Raw genomic sequence first — 18796 nt, forward strand, 5'->3', positions numbered from 1 at the left:
AAATGCATTCAATTTGCTTGCCATATGAAAATCTTACAGTAAAGGACTGGTCCTAATTGTGGTACAGGGCGACACAGTATGCTCTCTATATGTATCCAAAATCTTAATTATAGCTATACCTGTATCATTATTTTTTAATCTAGCCAAGTCTAGTTTTTCTCCCCAAAATCACCTGTTTGCTGAAGTAGATTTAGGGGGCAATCCTATGCATATTTAGACACAAAGAAAGCCCTACGACTTCCAGCATTCCCCTGCCTGCCACATGTAGACTTTTTTCTGTCTAAACATGCATAGGATTGCGCCCTTAAACTGTGTAGGCTATTTCTTTTGTATAAATGTTGTCTTGTTTGTTTTATTGATGTATTTTAATTATAATTCTGTATTTTATTGTTAGTTGCCTTGAGCACTATTTTTTAGTAGAAAGGCAGGATATACATTTAATAAATAAGTTATATTTATTAAAAATAAATAAAAAAATAAATAAAAATATTTTTATTTTTAAGAAAACATAGTAGGAAGAATGACATGAAGGGGTTAATCCTTTCCCAGCACCATTGTCTCTATGAGAGTTACCCCCATGAAAAGTATAGGGAAGCCGCGATTTGTGCCAATAGCAGCTGCCTCCTTGGGCAAGTGGAGGAGATCATAACTTTCACTGGAAACTGGTGCGAGGATAAATATTAAACCCCTCCCAACTGCACCATCACCCTGATCTAGATCAGCCCCAGCCCCACCCCAACTGCTGCATTTTTAAAAGAAAAATGTAAAGATGGTTGTCTAGTTTGGCCCTTAGCTAAAAATGGAAAATACTGTCAGGGAAAGTTAATAGATCCAAAGGAAGAACATAATCTAGGCCTTGCACATCTTGTGACCTACTACACCAAATGCAATTCATTAACCATGTGTTGTGGGTCAATAGATCACCTTTCTTTTTCTGCTTCCTGCAATAGGAAAAACAGTGTGTGTGTATGCGTGTGTGTATGCATGTGTGTGTAAAGAGCACCTGTTAGGCCCCAATACATGGAAGATGGATTGCATTAGGGATGGCAGAGAATTCAACATGGACTCCATTGAGACCAGATTCTTTTGAATCCAGCCTCCGGAGTCCGTGGCGGAATGGATCCACCTACCTCCACCTCCCACCAGACCCACGCAGAGCCGGATCCTCCTCGCTGGCTGGCTCCGTACAGCAAGCGATACAGCTGCCACTGCCGTGCCGTATCACTGAGCACTCACTGCAGGAAGGGATCCAGAAGCAAATGGCATCCACTATGCCATTTGCATCCCTGTTTTTCATATGATAGGCTACGCATTTATATTTACATAGATATTTGCATAGCCTATCGTGTGAAAAAACAGGGATGCAAATGGCATAGCAGACGCCATTTGCATCCAGTCCCCTTCCTGCAGTGAGTGCTCAACAATATGGCACAGCAGTGGCGGATGTATTGCTTGCTGTACGGAGCCGGCCAGTGGCTCTGCAGAGTTGCTGTGGAGCAGAGCCGGCCGGCGAGGATTCTGGGGCGAGGAACGGATTGCCTACCCCCCGCGCGGACCCCCCCCCCTCAGACTGGCAGGTAAGGGATTCGTACATTCTTAGATTGCATTCAATTTAGTGATGGGCAGAGAAATCTTATGGTCCCGGGAGTGTGTCCCAGGGACCATAGGATATGTTGGATTCTCCCTCCCAAGTCCATGGACACTCCTATGACCTCAGGAAGAAGAATCCAGCTTTCCTCCTCTCCCCCCTACTTGCAGCCACTATGGAAAGGGAAGAAGCCCAGATACACAGGATCTCTGTCACCACCTACAACAAGGTAGGTCAGCAGGATGGGTTCAGAGGCCCATGTAGCTGATTTTTAATTTTTTTTTTTACAAAGGAACAGGGAATGGATTCACCTCCATCCCCTTCCTGTTCTTGCCAGCAAGGCTTAGGATAGCCAGAGGGCTCCTATGCAAATTGCCCATCTAAATTGTTAGAGCAACTCTACACCAACCTAGGCAAACCATTCAACATCACAGTAATTCAAGTCTATGCCCCAACCACTGAGGCCGAAGAAGCTGAGGTTGATCGGTTCTATGAAGACCTACAACACCTTCTAGAACTAACACCAAAAAAAGATGTCCTCTTCATCATAGGGGATTGGAATGCTAAAGTAGGAAGTCAAGAAATCACCGGGATAACAGGCAGGCATGGCCTTGGTGTACAAAATGAAGCAGGGCAAAAGCTAATAGAGTTTTGCCAAGAGAACACGCTGATAATAGCAAACACTCTTTTCCAACAGCACAAGAGGCGACCCTACACATGGACGTCACCAGATGGTCAATATCGAAATCAGATTGATTATGTCCTTTGCAGCCAAAGATGGAGAAGCTCCATACAGTCAGTAAAAACAAGACCTGGAGCTGACTGTGGCTCAGATCATGAGCTGCTTCTTGCAAAATTTCGGCTTAAATTGAAGAATGTAGGGAAAGCCACTAAACCTTTCAGGTATGACCTAAATCATATCCCTGATGAATATACAGTGGAGGTGAGGAATAGATTTCAGGGATTAGACCTGATAGACAGAGTGCCTGAGGAACTATGGACGGAGGTCCGTAACATTGTTCAGGAGGCAGCAACGAAATCCGTCCCAAAGAAAAAGAAATGCAAGAAAGCCAAGTGGCTGTCTGATGAGGCTTTACAAGTAGCTCACGAAAGAAGGGAAGCGAAAAGCAAAGGAGAAAGGGGAAGATATACCCAACTGAATGCAGAGTTCCAGAGAATAGCAAGGAGAGACAAGAAGGCCTTCTTAAATGAACAATGCAAAGAAATCGAGGAAAACAACAGAATGGGAAAGACTAGAGATCTCTTCAAGAAAATTGGAGATCTCAAGGGAACGTTTTGTGCAAAGACGGGCATGATAAAGGACAAAGAAGGCAGGGACCTAACAGAAGCAGATGAGATTAAGAAGAGGTGGCAAGAATACACAGAAGAACTATACAGGAAAGATCTGAATGTCCCTGATAGCCATGATAATGCGGTCACTGAACTTGAGCCGGACATCCTAGAGAGTGAAGTCAAGTGGGCCTTAGGAAGCATTAGTAACAACAAAGCTAGCGGAGATGACAGTATTCCAGCCGAGCTATTTAAAATCCTAAAAGATGATGCTGTTAAAGTGCTGCATTCAATATGCCAACAAATCTGGAACACTTAACAGTGGCCACAAGACTGGAAAAGGTCAGTTTACATTCCAATTCCAAAGAAGGGCAACGCCAAAGAGTGTTCAAACTACCGCACCATTGCGCTCATTTCACATGCCAGCAAGGTGATGCTCAAAATCCTACAAGCTAGGCTTCAGCAGTATGCGAACCGAGAACTACCGGAAGTACAAGCTGGGTTTCGAAGAGGCAGAGGAACTAGAGATCAAATCGCCAACATTCGCTGCATCATGGAGAAAGCAAGAGAATTCCAGAAAAACGTCTATTTCTGCTTCATTGACTACGCTAAAGCCTTTGATTGTGTGGATCACAACAAACTGTGGCAAATTCTTAAAGTGATGGGAGTACCAGACCACCTTACCTGTCTCCTGAGAAACCTGTACGAGGGTCAAGAAGCAACAGTAAGAACCAGACATGGAACAACCGATTGGTTCAAAATTGGGAAAGGAGTACGACAAGGCTGCATATTGTCACCCTGCTTATTTAACTTATATGCAGAGTACATCATGAGAAATGCCGGGTTGGATGAATCAGAGGTCGGAATTAAGATTGCCGGGAGAATTATCAACAACCTCCGATATGCAGACGATACCACCCTAATGGCAGAAAGCGAAGAGGATCTCAAGAGCCTCTTGTTGAGGGTGAAAGAGGAGAGTGCAAAAGCTGGTTTGAAACTCAACATTAAAAAAACTAAGATCATGTCATCTGGCCCTATCACTTCCTGGCATATAGAAGGGGAAGAAATGGAAGCAGTGACAGATTTTACTTTCTTGGGCTCCAAGATCACCGCAGACGGTGACTGTAGCCATGAAATTAAAAGACGCTTGCTCCTTGGGAGGAAAGCTATGGCAAACCTAGACAGCATAGTAAGAAGCAGAGATATCACCTTGCCGACAAAGGTCCGTCTAATCAAAGCTATGGTTTTCCCAGTAGTAATGTATGGCTGTGAGAGCTGGACTATAAGGAAGGCTGAGCGCCGAAGAATTGATGCTTTCGAACTGTGGTGCTGGAGAAGACTCTTACGAGTCCCCTGGACTGCAAGGAGGTCAAATCAGTCCATCCTAAAGGAAATCAGCCCTGAGTGCTCATTGGAAGGACAGATAATGAAGCTGAAGCTCCAATATTTTGGCCACCTAATGCGAAGAGAAAACTCCCTGGAAAAGACCCTGATGCTGGGAAAGACTGAAGGCAAAAGGAGAAGGGGACGGCAGAGGATGAGATGGCTAGATAGCATCACAGATGCAATGAATATGAACTTGAGCACGCTCCGGGAGAGAGCGCAGGACAGGAAGGCCTGGCGTGCTATGGTCCATGGGGTCACGAAGAGTCGGACACGACTGAACGACTGAACAACAACAACAACACCAACCTAAAATCCCACATTTAAAACGGGGCTTTCTGCTTCTGTTTTAAATGCAGGATCACAACAGACTCCCTTTATACGTGCTTCCTCCCCACCTTTCCCCACTCCTTTTTCCCCTTATCTGAGTCTTCCATAGGTTTCATTGGGTTAGCTCCTCTTATTGCAGCATTTCCTTTTTCAAAGAGGGAACTCAAGGGCTGTAATTTGATAGCTCATTATCTCTGATCTTTTTACAAATGGAATAAAGGTCATGTAGTGCAGGAGACACCCTGGAGGCTAATGACGTCATCTAAAGGGCCCGCAAACTTCCATAAGTAACCAATCTCAGTAGCAGGATAAAAGCTCCATGTGAAGAAGCCCTTACTCTCAGTCAGAGAGCAAAATAATTCACTTCTGGTAGTGTCTGGCAAGCTGGAATTAAAAAAAAGGAGTCATAACACAAGATGCTACATATAACAACAAAATGAATAACAGTATCTTTTTTTTTGTTATAATTCTATATATTTATTACTCATATCATGTCCTTCCTCCAAGGTGCTCAAACTGTGTAACCTGCCTCCATTTTATTCTTACAACAGCACTGTGAAATAAGTTAGGCTGAGAGACAGTGAGTTCAATACGCTATTTATTAATAAATTGTGTTCATGAATCTGTACTTTCTTGGTTGGAGGACCGTTTTCATATCATTTATAGTTACCTAAAAGACGCCACTTCTTAGGGCAAGATTAATGCAGTACTTTTCATTTGCTACTGACCTAAATCAGTGTGTCATTGAGTGGGTTGAGTCACAAACAACTGCAGATGTTTCTTCTTTCATGCCAGCAAAAGCAAAAGCTAAAACTAAATGCCTTGTTTTTGAAGGCATTAGGGCTCTCATGTTAAATTACAGTATATTTAGCCATATTTTTTGAATAAATCAAATGGCACTGACAGTGCAATTTCTTTATCTGCAAAACCAATCTTGCTTAGCCAAATGTTTCCCTAATTAGAGAGCCTATGTTGAACGGATGATAAAAAAGTCAAATGCTCCAAAATTAAGAAATAGAAGCATGAGCAATGTCTAATCAAAGTACTTCCTTTCTTTCACAAAAGTACATCTGCACTGATTTTTTTAAACTGCTGGCACACAGTTACATTTTACAAATGCTGATGATGGTTATTTGCCTCTCAAAATCAGAACTGGCTGAAGAATAACTACCATTTCCTGTATCACTTGCATTTTTTCTGCCTATCGAGATGTTCCTCACTCATCAATCTTGACTTTATTGGACTTGGTGATAAGGTTCCTGAGCCTGATCCAGCAGGGGTAGGGGCGCACATGGACTTCTTCCTTTAAACATGCCAGAGCCAGTGTAGTGGAAAGGATACCACTGAGCTTGACTATGAGAAAACTCCAGATCCCCACTCAGCTATGAACTCACTGGGTGGCTTTGAGCGAAGCACTGTCCCTCAGACTAACATACCTTATGCAGTGTTGATGTGAGGATAAACTGCCACTCACAACAGTTTGTATCCTGGTGTCAGTCGGGAGATAAGTGTGTGCCAGGAAGTCCCTTTTCATAGCGCTGAACCAAAGGAGGGCTGCATTTTGCATCAGATGTGCAACCCGCTGAGAAAAATGCAGAGCACCAGAGGTGTAGTGGAGCCAGGGCTCACAGGACCACAGGACCAGCACCGTTTTATTAGCAGAGATGCTGACAACATCTGCCACCCCCCTCAGAATTCTGTGTTTCCTCTGAACCTTGCTACAGTTCTCACAGTAGCTGGGGGAGGGGGGAATGAATTATCCCGACAGCAATATGTTGTTCCATGTCATAACGCAAAGTATTTAGGGTGGCTTGGTCTTTAATGGTCAATTAAGATCCATTACCTTTGGTCATGGTGGAAATGAAAACTACTAGAACTGGATCCACACCACTGCTTGCATTTTGGGACAGTTCTCGGGGGTGTGGCTATGGGAACAGCATGATAACCACCTGCTAGGGATGCTGGAGAAATCCACAACAGATGAGTTTGGATTTCTATAAGTCTGCCCTGTGGATTCTGCAACAGACCAGCTGTTTTTGAGTCATGCAGATTTGACAGACTTGAGGACCAGTTTTTCACTTTGGGGGGAATTTGCACTAATTTGAACGAGTTAATGCACACCAATGTGAATGAGTTAATTCACCAACGTGAATTAGCACAAGTAGAATGAAATTCTGGTTTAAAAAAATGCAATTCCTTCAATGAGTGGGCAACGTAATGAAAGATGCCTGACAATTTGCGAAACACAGACAGGATGGATTTAACAAAATCCATACATCCCTAGCACCTGCACTTCAAAATTTACTGGTACACTACAGCAGAGCACAGGAATGAAATCCACAGCAAATGTGCATTTGAATGCATATCTGAATGCAGATGTTCCCTTTCACTTGAGTGATTTCAGTGGAATGCACAATTTAATACACATCCCAATGCAAGAAAGGCTAAGCCATTGGAAGGTGCTCCCTAGCAGATGGCGGGGTGTGTGCGGGGGGGGGGGGGGCAATGTTAGTGAACAGGTGCCAAAGTAAAAATGATGCATGGAAGAATGGAAGGTGTGGAAGATGTGACCCTTTTCATACCTTGGAAAGTGTTTTCATTTGTTAATGTTCCTGTTAAAAGTGAAGTCTAAACATATTGTAGGCTAGTTAATTTCGCTATATTTTCTTTCTAAAATTATGCCATATTTTCTTTGTAAAAAATATTAGCACGTGTACATTTTATTGCATGAAGCATTGCTTATTCTTTCATCTGTGCCTGCGTGAAGAAAAATAATGTCTACTGTTATTGTGGATCATGATTTCTTGTGTATTTTAAAGACAGTCCCCTGATGAGGAGCGTATTGCTTGAACCACTTTAGGATGTTTTACGCTTGGATTAGTACATTTGTCTCTGGTACCTTTGGGGTTTCTGTTTGTTTTTACAAAAGTGTTTAGAACCTATCTGCCCACATATTTATCCATAGTCCTTTGTATTTAAGTGGGGAAAAAGGAACCAGATTTAATAAAAAATCCTTAATCTACTCCACCCACTACAGGTGCCAAAGCAAATAGCTGGTTATAAGTCTGAGTTAATTTAATGTAACGCTACACTTATTATAATTCATGATGAATAAAACTACCTAATTTTTCCTAGTTATAGAACATCATACTCCTATGAGGTAAAACTGTAATGCTGAATGCTATGAATAAGCTGTCTCTTACACTCAAGTCTTCCATTCAGTACAAAACATTATTTCTTTCATAATTCACGCAAAACACATATATTCTCACTCTCCTGAAAACTTTCAAAGCTCTTTAGGTGTCACCTAATGTCATTTCATTTGCTGATCTTTTATAGGCACTGGTTACCTCCCTTTGGTTTCCTTTCCTCTACCACCCCCACATCATTCATTCTGGGTTCTTTTAAAAGTCACGAAAAATCTCACACCATTCTCAGCAAATGCCTTTGAAGTTTGTATAAGGAAAGTCTGATCAGACACTTTATTACTGTTAAATATTTTACTGAACTGATATGCAGCAGAAATGTTGATATATAAACATACAGTTCATTTTTTTTCTTTGAATCAATTTAGACAGCAATTTCTGTAGCTTCAGCTACTTAGACTGTCCAATTCAAGCAATGCTCTTCAAAGGAATTATATTTTAATAGTCTGTGGAAATGTCTTTACAGTGGTAATTGCTTCCCTAGTTTTAAATTGGCTCTGTATTTTTGTTGTGTTAGATTGCATTACTGATTATAAATAATGGTTAGCCACATGGAGTCCTTATAGCATAAAGGCAACACAAAAAGGCTTTTTCCTCAAAAAATAGGGGCCAATAATGGGGAAAAATCTGGCTCCCTATAGCATGTCACCTGCCTCCCAGTTGCTGCCAACTCAGATGCAAAAGAAGGACGTCCACTGTGTCAATGGGGCTATTAGGCAGGGTTTTGCTACTCGCTTCCTCAAACAAACTCTCCAGGGAAACTAGCTGAAGGCCAGGCTTGTAAAGCGTCTAGATCCAAAAATGCTGAAAGGATTAAGAAGCAAGCCTCATGGAATACCTTATTGAAATGGAAGAGCCACAATCGGTGAAGGACAAGCCACAATTCCCCTAGAGAAGAAAAAGTGAGTTCTTAAATTAAAGTAAGTTCTAAATAAGCCAAGTACCAGGAAGGCCTGAAATTGCACTAGTTTTTGTTAAGTCTCTAAGATGAGATGAAGGCTGTAACCTCATGCTTTCTCAGTGACTCTTGCTGAAGAATAGAGGTATGGCAACAATCATCCTGACAGCTGATGCTGGCAAGTTGGCGGGTATTACAGAAATGTGCTCATTACACTTTGAGATTAGATCATAATCACTTCTGTTGGTAAAATATCCTGCTGTCATCTGTTCATTGGAGTGGCCTGCTGCTACCTCTCATCTTACATGTAAACGGTAAGCTTTTTGAGAGAGGTGTCTTTACTTAAGTACAGTTTTTCAATGGAACAACAGCAAATTCTGTGCCATCCCATCCCATCCATCCCAACACAACATAACCGACTGGACTGAAGTAGGTAGGTGTTCAGTCACAGACACAGAAAGAAAGAGGACAAACAGGGACACAAAAAGGCTGAGGCTGGGGCTGGTAAGGGGAGATGAAAGTGAATACTCAAAGAAACATGTACAAACATAACTATGTTGTCTTGTGATTAATACAATGCAAGGAATTGGTCCCAGATGGTCAGAAATTTCCAGAATTGACTCTCCCATTATGTGCATCTTTCTCATTGAACAGGCATCCAGATGAAGGACCACATCTAAGAAGATATAAGTGGATGCCACTATGTTTTCTTTTATAATGAGTTACTAGATTGAGAACAGGAGCAAGATAACATAGTTTTGTATCTTGAAAGACATTTGGAACAATCGATTACTTCACCACATATTATTTGTTCTTATGTGACCATCTCCTGTGAAAGCACATGGGACAACTTCTGTGGGAAACAGCAACATGAACACCAAACATCTAAGAAAGTGTAGACTGTGGGCTAACGAGCTTTTAAAGCAGGGCTGTTGAACCTCTTTCAGCCCGAGGGCCAAATTCCATTCCAGAGAAGCTCTTTGGTTTCACAGTCCAGGGTGGGCAAGGCCAAAGGCAAAGAGAGTGTGGGCAAAGGGGTGGGGCCCAAAGTGCCAGCATAGTTTAGCTAGAAGCTCTTACTGCCAGTGACAAAGCCTTAGGGGAGGCATTTCAGCCTTTTAGAATGGGGAAAAAGTTGCTCAAAAGCCAAGAAGCCACCCAGTGAGTGGTTGGGGGAGTGGTTGGGGGAGAGGGGGTGTGGCCAAAGGAAAGGGTATGGCCACCTGGGGAACCTCAAGAGGGCCAGATTGGGACCACATACCTGAGGTTCTGCAGCCCTGTTTTAAAGAAAACAAAAAGGTGGAAAGATGGGGAGGGCAGCTGAAACAGGCCTAACAATGTGGGAGGAGGAACAGGTAAGAGGTTTGGCTCTGCATAGACTAGGGCTGTGTCTCCAGGACAATGGAAGGAGAAGAGAGGAGTGGCTTACCTGCATTTTTCTAAGAGCAGATTTTTGTCTGGGCAGAGCTTTACGAGGGTGTGCATCGCCCCATTTTAAGTTGCTTTACAAAACATACTGCCTGATGTGTGTGTGTGTGTGTGTGTGGAGGGGGGGTGATGTGAACATCATCTGGGTGACAGGGGCTGCTCTACCAATGAAGGCTTCCCCTCCCTCCAGACTCCCCCCCCACACTTCTCCGGAATGGAGGGGGGGAGTAATTATTTCCTATGGGCACATTTGGCAGACAAGCCTCATTGAGCACAATGGGTGTTACTTCTGAGTAGATAGTAATTGATTTGTGCTGGGAAACACAGACAGGAAACACTCCTTGACCAGGGTCATGGTGAAAGGCACACCCCTGGGCAGGGCTGGCGTACCCGAGGTAAATGTGGGGGTTGGGGCACACAGCAACTATACCACCGAGAAGCTGACTTGAGGAAAAGAACTGGACTTTAAGCAATCTCAGGAAATCCTGTTTTTTCCTGATAACCCCCGGCATGGCTGCTGGATGGCCATGACATCATGTATCCCTAACAACCTCAACACACAGCCAGCTTGGAGTAAATTGCTGGTGGAGACACCCCCTAGAAATGGGCCAGTGTGCAGCCCTTGGTACAATTTCATGTGGTCCTCAGCCTTCTTCCAAGCTCTATCCTTGGCCCTGGACCCTATCCCCTTTCCCCTTCGCCTACCTGGCTTCCTTCAGCTGGGTATTTACATTAAAGGTGAAGGCAATGCATGCCTTTTTTCAACAGCTCTCTGATTTATATTGGTGGAAACAATGGAGCTGCAGGAATCCATGAATATAAATGCCATTAATCCAAGGACATATTCACACAGTAGGCTTAAGTCAGATTCATATTCAAAGGTAGTACTCTATCAGTATGGACAAGGAAGGGTGGGAAATTAAGTCACAGATCAAGTACCACACTCACTATGCACTTATTCTGCTACTATGGATACAGAATGCAACGGGAATGTTATCGCTGTCCCTGTAGGTTTGCTTTAGCCTATTGAACTCTTATTTACTGAAGATGATTCATGAAACGGAAAGAAAATGGGCTGACTCATGAATCTTGGGCTGACTTTGCAGAGCTAGCGGATGGCAGGTCTTCCTTTTTTATTATTAACTAAGAAAACTGATCTGGAAACCACTGAAATATAATGAGCAGCGTGGAACTTCTTGACCAAGTATAACTGTAGTTCAAAGTGGTCATTTCCCTTGGCTTTTATTTCTCTCCTACCCTGACTGGGATACAGTGCTTCATTTGCCTTACAAGCCAACTGCATTACTTTCGTTATTCTATAAAAGCTTCTTTCCACCCACTAGATATAGATAGGAAGTTGCTTTAAAATAATTTCAAAAACGTGATGCTGCCTGCAGCCTCCTGATAACTGAGATGTGTAGTCTGTGAAATCATTTGACATCTTTGAAATGCTAATACTCTAGCTGTATTTTGTTGGAGATATTATTCTTTCTGAACTGTTATCTCTGCTATCAAAAGTCCATTTGGGCCTGTTGGTGTGGCATGAACTCTTTCCAACAGCCTCTCTGCACATTATGCCATCCATGTGGAGGCCAATGGAAATATTTTCTGCATGATAGCTTCTCCATGCTGTGGGCGTAAATTTGTAGCATGCCTTGCCAGGTGGATTTCTTGCTCTGTTTAGAGATTCTGCATGCAACCAATACAACTTCCTGGCAGTCACTATGGTGGTGGCATGGCGATCCACCACACAGTATGTATCATCTGCGTGGCTAGCCATGCTGCACAGCAAATCCATAGTGTGGGGGAGCCATCACACACAAATTATTTCAGCCTGCTTGCAGATGACTAGAGTAATGGTAGATGAGCCCAATCCCAGCTGAATGGGATGGCTAGTATCATGTCTCCAACCAACAGGTGGGATTCTTACAGATATGTAAAAAATATGAGTTCAGTGTACAAAGACTAAAAATAAGGCATTAGTAGTGAACAAGATAATGTCTCGAGCATTGCAAAAATACATAGAATATATTGTACTTTGTGGATTCAGAAAGTAATTATGTATTTCAACAATTATTGCTTTTTTGTTTTGTTTGCACTTACCAACCTCCACAACACTAGAACAGTTGGGATCTGTGAAGCCGTCGGGACACTCACAAGAATAGAAGTCAGCATCCGACACTGATAAACAGATGCCTCCATTTTCGCAGGGGTTGGAGTCACATACATCCCCTGAGAATTAAAGAAGGAGTCTCATGATCATTTGAATATATAATTCTAAAAACCATGATGAACAACTCTGTAAATGTAGGCTCACTGGCAGTCAAAAATAGGCTTATTAATTTTCCCATTGTAAGAACAAAATCTCTTAACAATAAAATGTTCTACAGTGCTCTGCTGATAGGTTTCTGTTAAAACCAGCTTCATTAAAAAAAAAAAAAAAAGCCATACTCCATCCGATGGTTATGGCTTAAAGATATGAATTTTTATGGGGGAAAATATATTTATGATTATTATTCTTTCTGTGCCACTAAGCAAGTAACACCCATTGAATACTTGTGCTGAAACTTAGAATAATACCATCTTAGAATAGGGAGGATTGATGGGGGATTATTGTTGAACAGGAAGACAGGAGAGCATCTGATATTTACCCTGGGAAGCTTTTATAAAAGAGAGGGAAAAAAATATGGATTCCCAAAGAAACTGTCAGCAACAATACAGCATCATCATAATATTTTTTGCAGACCTAAAGGAAACAAGGAACCTCCCCGATGCACTATGTTAAAAGTTGTTCTTTTTGAAGAGGGAGAAAATACTGATTTCTGTTCCTGTTTCTGTATGCTTCGTTCCAAATGTTCTTTTCCTGTTTTCTTTTTCTCCATTTCATTCTCCTTAGGATTTTTATGCAAGTTGTCAGCTATCTTCCCCCAAACACTTTTAGTTAGAATACCAGGACAGACTCTCACTTTTCATTGTACTTCCGAATAAAATTCACATTATGCCATCAGATGTAAAGGAAGTATGTGAGACCAATTAAGCTGTGCTTCTCTTAAAACCATGCCCCCCACTTCACATACTACTCATGTGTAGGGAACTTATGAGAGTAACAAGGAGCAGGTGTGTGCTCCTGGCCCTACCTTCTGCATTGGGCACCCACTTATGGGCCTCTGCAGGAGAAAAGCCAATGCATAAGAAGCCGCTCTCACAAAGGCTTTTTCATAGGAACAGAAGAAATGGCCTTATACTGAGTTAGAACATTGGTCCTTCTACTCTGTATTGTCAACCCTGACTGGCAGCGCACTCTAGGGATTCAGACAGGGGCTTTCCCCAGCTGTACCTGTAAATGCTGGGGATTGAACCTGGGACTTATTGCACACAGTTCATGTGCTCTCCCACTGAGCTAAGACCCAAATGCATGGACGTCTGTAGGTGGGGTTTCCCAATTAGGAGGAAGTTGACACATAGCCACCTGCATGTGTCCCCCCCGCAGACACCTACATGAATGTGGATGTCTATAGCTGAGAGAAGGCAGTGTGCCTCATGCCGTGGGCAATAGCAGGAGCACAGTTCTATGTGTTTGTGTGTGCACATGAACACACACACACACACACACACACACACACGTGGCAACCCAGCCCCTTCCCAACGACCACTTCCAAATTTTAAAAGAAAAGATGTACATAATTCTACACTCCCAAGCTCTTCACACTGTACTGGCATAGGTGTTTTTACTTGCACAGGGAAACCAGAGTACAAAAAATAATGTGGGATTTGTATCTCAGAATTATACTCTCTAGAGGAGCTTCCTCCAACAGAATAAGCTTCTTCATCAGAGGAAACTCCTTTGGATCAAACCCACAAAAGTTGTCTGGGACCAAAAGATCATCAAGCATAACCCCTGTTCAATAACGTATTTAACTTATTAATGTAAAGTATTTATAAATTGTTTTTCTGCCCACCAGGGCCCGCAACATGATGCATAATATATATAAAATACAATACAATAAATTCATAACAAAATAAAGGCAAAACAAGCGTAGCAATTTAAAACAAGCCTCACAATATTAAAACCCACCACAGGCCATCAAAGATCTGACAAAATACAGTTTTTACAGTATATCTAAAACCTGATCTCCCTTGTGAGCAAATTCCGCAGTCAGGGTGCTGCTACAGAAATGGCCCTGTCTTGGGTACCAACCAATATAGCTTGTCTCAGTGATGGGTTATAAAGCAGTGCCTCTGATGTATGTTGTAGGTTATGAGCAAGCTCATATGGGAGGAAGAGTCTTTTTGATATACTGGCCTGAAGCCATTTAGGACTTTATAGGTGAAAAAGAGCACCTTGAATTGGGTTCAAAAACAAATTGGAAGCAAGTGTAGTTGGTTTCAGACTGGTGATATGTGATCTCGACAGTGCATACCAGACAATGTTCTTAATGCCACATTCTGTCCTAGCTGATGTTTCTGAACACTTTTCAGGGGCTTTTCAATATGGTTCAGTAGTCTAAATGATAGGTAATTAAGGCATGTATCAGTGTGGCCAAATCTGCCTTCTCCAGGAGGGGGTGCAACTGGCACACCAGCTGAAAGTGGGCAAAGACACTCCTGGCTACAGCAGCTGGGCTTCGAGCCCCAACCGGATGCTTGCACCATCCCTATTAAACTGTGGCATTTGCTGTGGAAGATGCAGTGACGGCAACCAACTTGGACCCCTTCAAAGCAGATTAGATAAGTCATGGAGGATAAGGCTATCAATGGCTACTAGTCATGATGGCTATATATTACCTCCAGTATTAAAGGAAGAATACCTCTGTAGGCCAGGTGCTGAGGAACTTGAGTGGGAGGGCACTACTGCACTCATCTCCAACTTGTGGGTTTCCCAAAGGCATTTGGTTAGACACTGTGCAAACAGAATGCTGGATCAGAGAGGCCTGTGGTCTGATCCAGCATGGCTCTTCTCATATTTTTATATTATGTTAAGTGCTGCAACCCGTCATCTACACTTGTGAGCTTTTTTTTTTTTTAATCCTTTATAAAGGAAAGTGTGTGTCCTAAATATGACATACAAGTATGGCAGAATTTCAATAAAAGCATTTCTGGTTCCAGCACTACAAATTGGACAGCTGTCAAGCAGAGCTCCATATGCCCAAGAAAGCATCTATCTGAATACCATCACATCGACTTCACTGGAGTTTGATTAAGCACTTGGATGTCAGGTGTCAGTCTGTTTTCAAATTGCATGCCAAGTTACATATTTCCAATGCTCTTCTCTATCTTACCTGGACAATCTTATTTCATAATACCAAAAATACATGAGAATAGGTCATGCCAACTGAATTTCCCATCTTTGTATATGCATATGTCACATGCTACTAATGTGTAATTAATAAAACATTCATTCTGATTACGAACAGAATGAAAGTGTTCTCCCACTAGCCTGAGTGGTGAAAAGCCCAAGGGTAATGCTACAGAGTTTAATTTCCTCTGGATGAGAGAGCACAGGAGACTTATGGTATCTTTAATATCTGTTGTATTTATTTACCAGTGTACAAGCAGAGCTTAGCAGAAGCAAATTGACTCCTACAGACAGCAGCCAAACTAGATTGCCAAACCAACAGTGTGAATCTCCACAGCCTCTAAGGCAGCTTGCTTCCTGTCCAGCTAAATTCACAGCCCTCTGCGAGGGATGTCAGAGAATTCCGCGACGGATCTCGGTGAGGCCGAATGCAAGTGCATTCGGCCCCCCAAAATCCATCGCGGAACGAAGCCCCCACCTCCCCCAACCCACGAAAGTTGGGCAGGATGAAGCCCCCACCCCTCCAACCCACGAAAGTCATGCGAAACGGAGAACTTACCTGCTCCTGTTGGCGCCGACTTGCGAATGGCGGCCGCCCTGCAACCGCCATTCGCTTCTTCTTCATGGCCGTGATAGGCTACATAAATACATACGTAGCCATCATGGCTAACGCAGGGACACCTTTTGCATCCCTGCGGATGCCGTCATAGGCTACGTAAGTATTTACGTAGCCTATCACGGCAGGCTTAAAAAAAAAACGCGTATGCAAATGGCGGCGGCTACAGCGGCCGCCATTTGCGTTCTGTATTTTTCGCCGTTTTAGCCTATGTAAATATTTACATAGGCTATTACGGCCAATATTTACGTAGGCTATTACGGCCAAAAAAAGGGGAACGCAAATGGCGCCCACTACGTCATTTGCGTTCCCCTTTATTTCACCGTAATAGCCCACGTAAATATTTATGTAGGCTAAAACGGCGAAAAATACAGAACGCAAATGGCGGCCGCCGTAGCCGCCGCCATTTGCGTACGCGTTTTGTTTTTTTTTAAGCCTGCCATGATAGGCTACATAAATACTTACGTAGCCTATCATGGCTCACTACAGGGACGCAAGTTGCGGTGGCTACGGCCGCCGCCATTTGCATTTCTGCTGCCCAGCAGCCGGATGTCCGGCCATGGGCAGAGCCGGCTGGCAGCTCCGCGGAATTGCGGCGGAGCAGAGCCAGCCGGGCAGGATTCCAGGGGTGGGTGACCGGAGCGCCTCCCCCCCATCGAGGATTCTGGGGGGAGGGACAGAGCCCCTCCCCCCCGCCACGAATGAATCCGTGAAATGGTGACTTTCATACATCCCTACCCTCTGCTACTCTCTCAGTCCAAATTCAGACTCCTAACTGCTTTCTTTTCTCACAAACCCTTGCAGGGCACAGGCCTAAGATCTCACCCCTGCAGGTAAATTGCCTATTCCAGTCATTAGATCCCATGGAGGAAATATCATCAGATTGTCGCAGACTAATAGCAAGCAATCAGTTTAACAAAGGATGGTTACCCAGCTCCCATAACACCACCCCCTTCTCAGAAAGGCTTGTAGCTGTGAGTGTTCCTGAATAAAGGCAGGTTAAAAATTAAAAACATACATTTTTATGTTGCTTGCTAAAACTTTTTAAAAATAAAATGTGTCATTAAAAACAGAGAAGGTGATTCCATATTTAGAAAGAGTTTTCCCTTTCCAAGTGATTATTATCTGCACTGCCAATTTTTTGTTCCTCTCTGGACAGAAGTATCTGTCAGGGCTGCCACTCTCACCAGCAGCCTGGACTCAGATGAGGAGGGGCCAGCTTGACCTATTAGACCAGTGGTACTGTGGAAGAGGTAACAGAAACCAAGTCCCCAGTATCATGACCAGGCCTCAGCCACAGCCTAAGCCCATTGGTCTAGGGACCCCTGAGTTGAGACCTGTGTTGAGTTGAGACCTCTGGAGTCTGAAATTCTAGAGTTACCTTCCTCAACATAGCACCCTCAAGACATTGTGGACTACAACTCCCACCATCCCCAGTCAGCACATCCCTGAGAAACCCATTCCATGTTAGGGAACCATATCCCCATGTCAACCCAGCAATGCACCTGGAGGGAATTGTCAGAAAGAAGAAGGGTGTGCTAGGCTCCACTCTAGGGCCCTGTCCCTTTAAGGCCTTCTCAAGGAAAGGGCGGCGCCTGGGAGGGATGATGTGGTCCTGAAGACAGAAAAGCCTTCTGTCTGCCTTCTGCCCCAATTTTCAGGCAATGGTCATATCAGGCTTATCAAAGAGGCATACTTAAGATGTCTGAACCAAGGTTTGCTTTTGACCTATTAGTGGCAGGAAGTTTGACCTGGGGAAAAGAGAACATTACAAGAGACACTCTTGCACAATAAGATTCATACTTAGACAGGTCAAAACTACAGAACAAGTTAGGAAGTTTCTGTAGAACTGTACAAGTAAAAAATATCATGTAGGGATGTCAAAGATATCCTGGGGGTGACGGGTGGAGGTTGATGAGCTTTCATCAGATCAGCCACCCAGACTCCATTACATCTTCCTCCAGCTTGGCTGACTCAGTACTGAATGAGTAGGGCCAGCTGGTGGAATTTCTCTCTCTCTCTCTCTCTCTCTCTCTCTCTCTGTGTGTGTGAGAGAGAGAGAACATTTGCACAAATTTCAGCCATCATTTGTGTGAGTTGTGCAAATTTGCACAAATTGCAGCCTATGTTTGTGCAAATTTGCACAATTGGTGGCTGAAATTTGTGCAAATCTCTATTTGCACAAATTACAGCTGAGCTGAGACAAAAAAAAATGTGTTACAAGTCCCCAGACCTCAGGGAAACTGTGCAGCTCAGCTTACAAAAGTAAGCCAAGTCAGGCACCCTGTGGAAGTCCAGTGAGCCAAAAAGGGCAGGATTGCGTGGCAACAGACATCCCTAATATCATGTCATGCAAATATGAATAACTCCCAGGAGGGAGTAATCTCTGCTAGCAGAAATCTGTATTGGTGATGTATTCACAGTGCTTTGTCTTTTATTTTCCTGTTGTAACCTTTCTCAACAAATACCAAGGAATCAATTTCTTTGTATAATTGCATTACATACCCTTGCTCATTGTTAATAAATATTTAAAAGATAGTATATGAGCATCTACTTATAAAGTAACTGTTGAGTGTAAAATGACTGAGTCCTTCTTAGCACAGAAAAACCATATCTCTATGGTCCCAGACACAGACAGGAAGATCACACAAGAGCTCCAATCAAGTCATCTCTTAGTAAAGAATGAAACTCTCCTACATGCATCTCAGTATAGCAGGTCCACAAACCTCTTTAGCAGCACAGACCCACTGGTATCTGTTCA

The 18796-nt window shown here is 43.2% G+C and overlaps 1 protein-coding gene across 2 annotated transcripts in view; it reads right to left on the minus strand.

Annotated features, from left to right (window-relative positions):
• The window catches only part of EDIL3 (EGF like and discoidin domains 3), a 424305-nt gene that overhangs the window by 291673 nt on the left and 113836 nt on the right, over positions 1 to 18796 (minus strand). For both annotated transcript variants that reach the window (XM_084832084.1, XM_084832085.1), the window contains exon 2: positions 12227 to 12355. In XM_084832084.1, the coding sequence (XP_084688210.1) occupies positions 12227 to 12355 (129 nt within the window). The remainder of the gene's footprint in view (positions 1 to 12226; positions 12356 to 18796) is intronic.

The sequence above is a fragment of the Heloderma suspectum genome, chromosome 2 (genome assembly GCF_057233095.1).
Source record: "Heloderma suspectum isolate Gila_16-S chromosome 2, 16-S_ref, whole genome shotgun sequence".
Lineage (NCBI taxonomy): Eukaryota > Metazoa > Chordata > Lepidosauria > Squamata > Helodermatidae > Heloderma > Heloderma suspectum.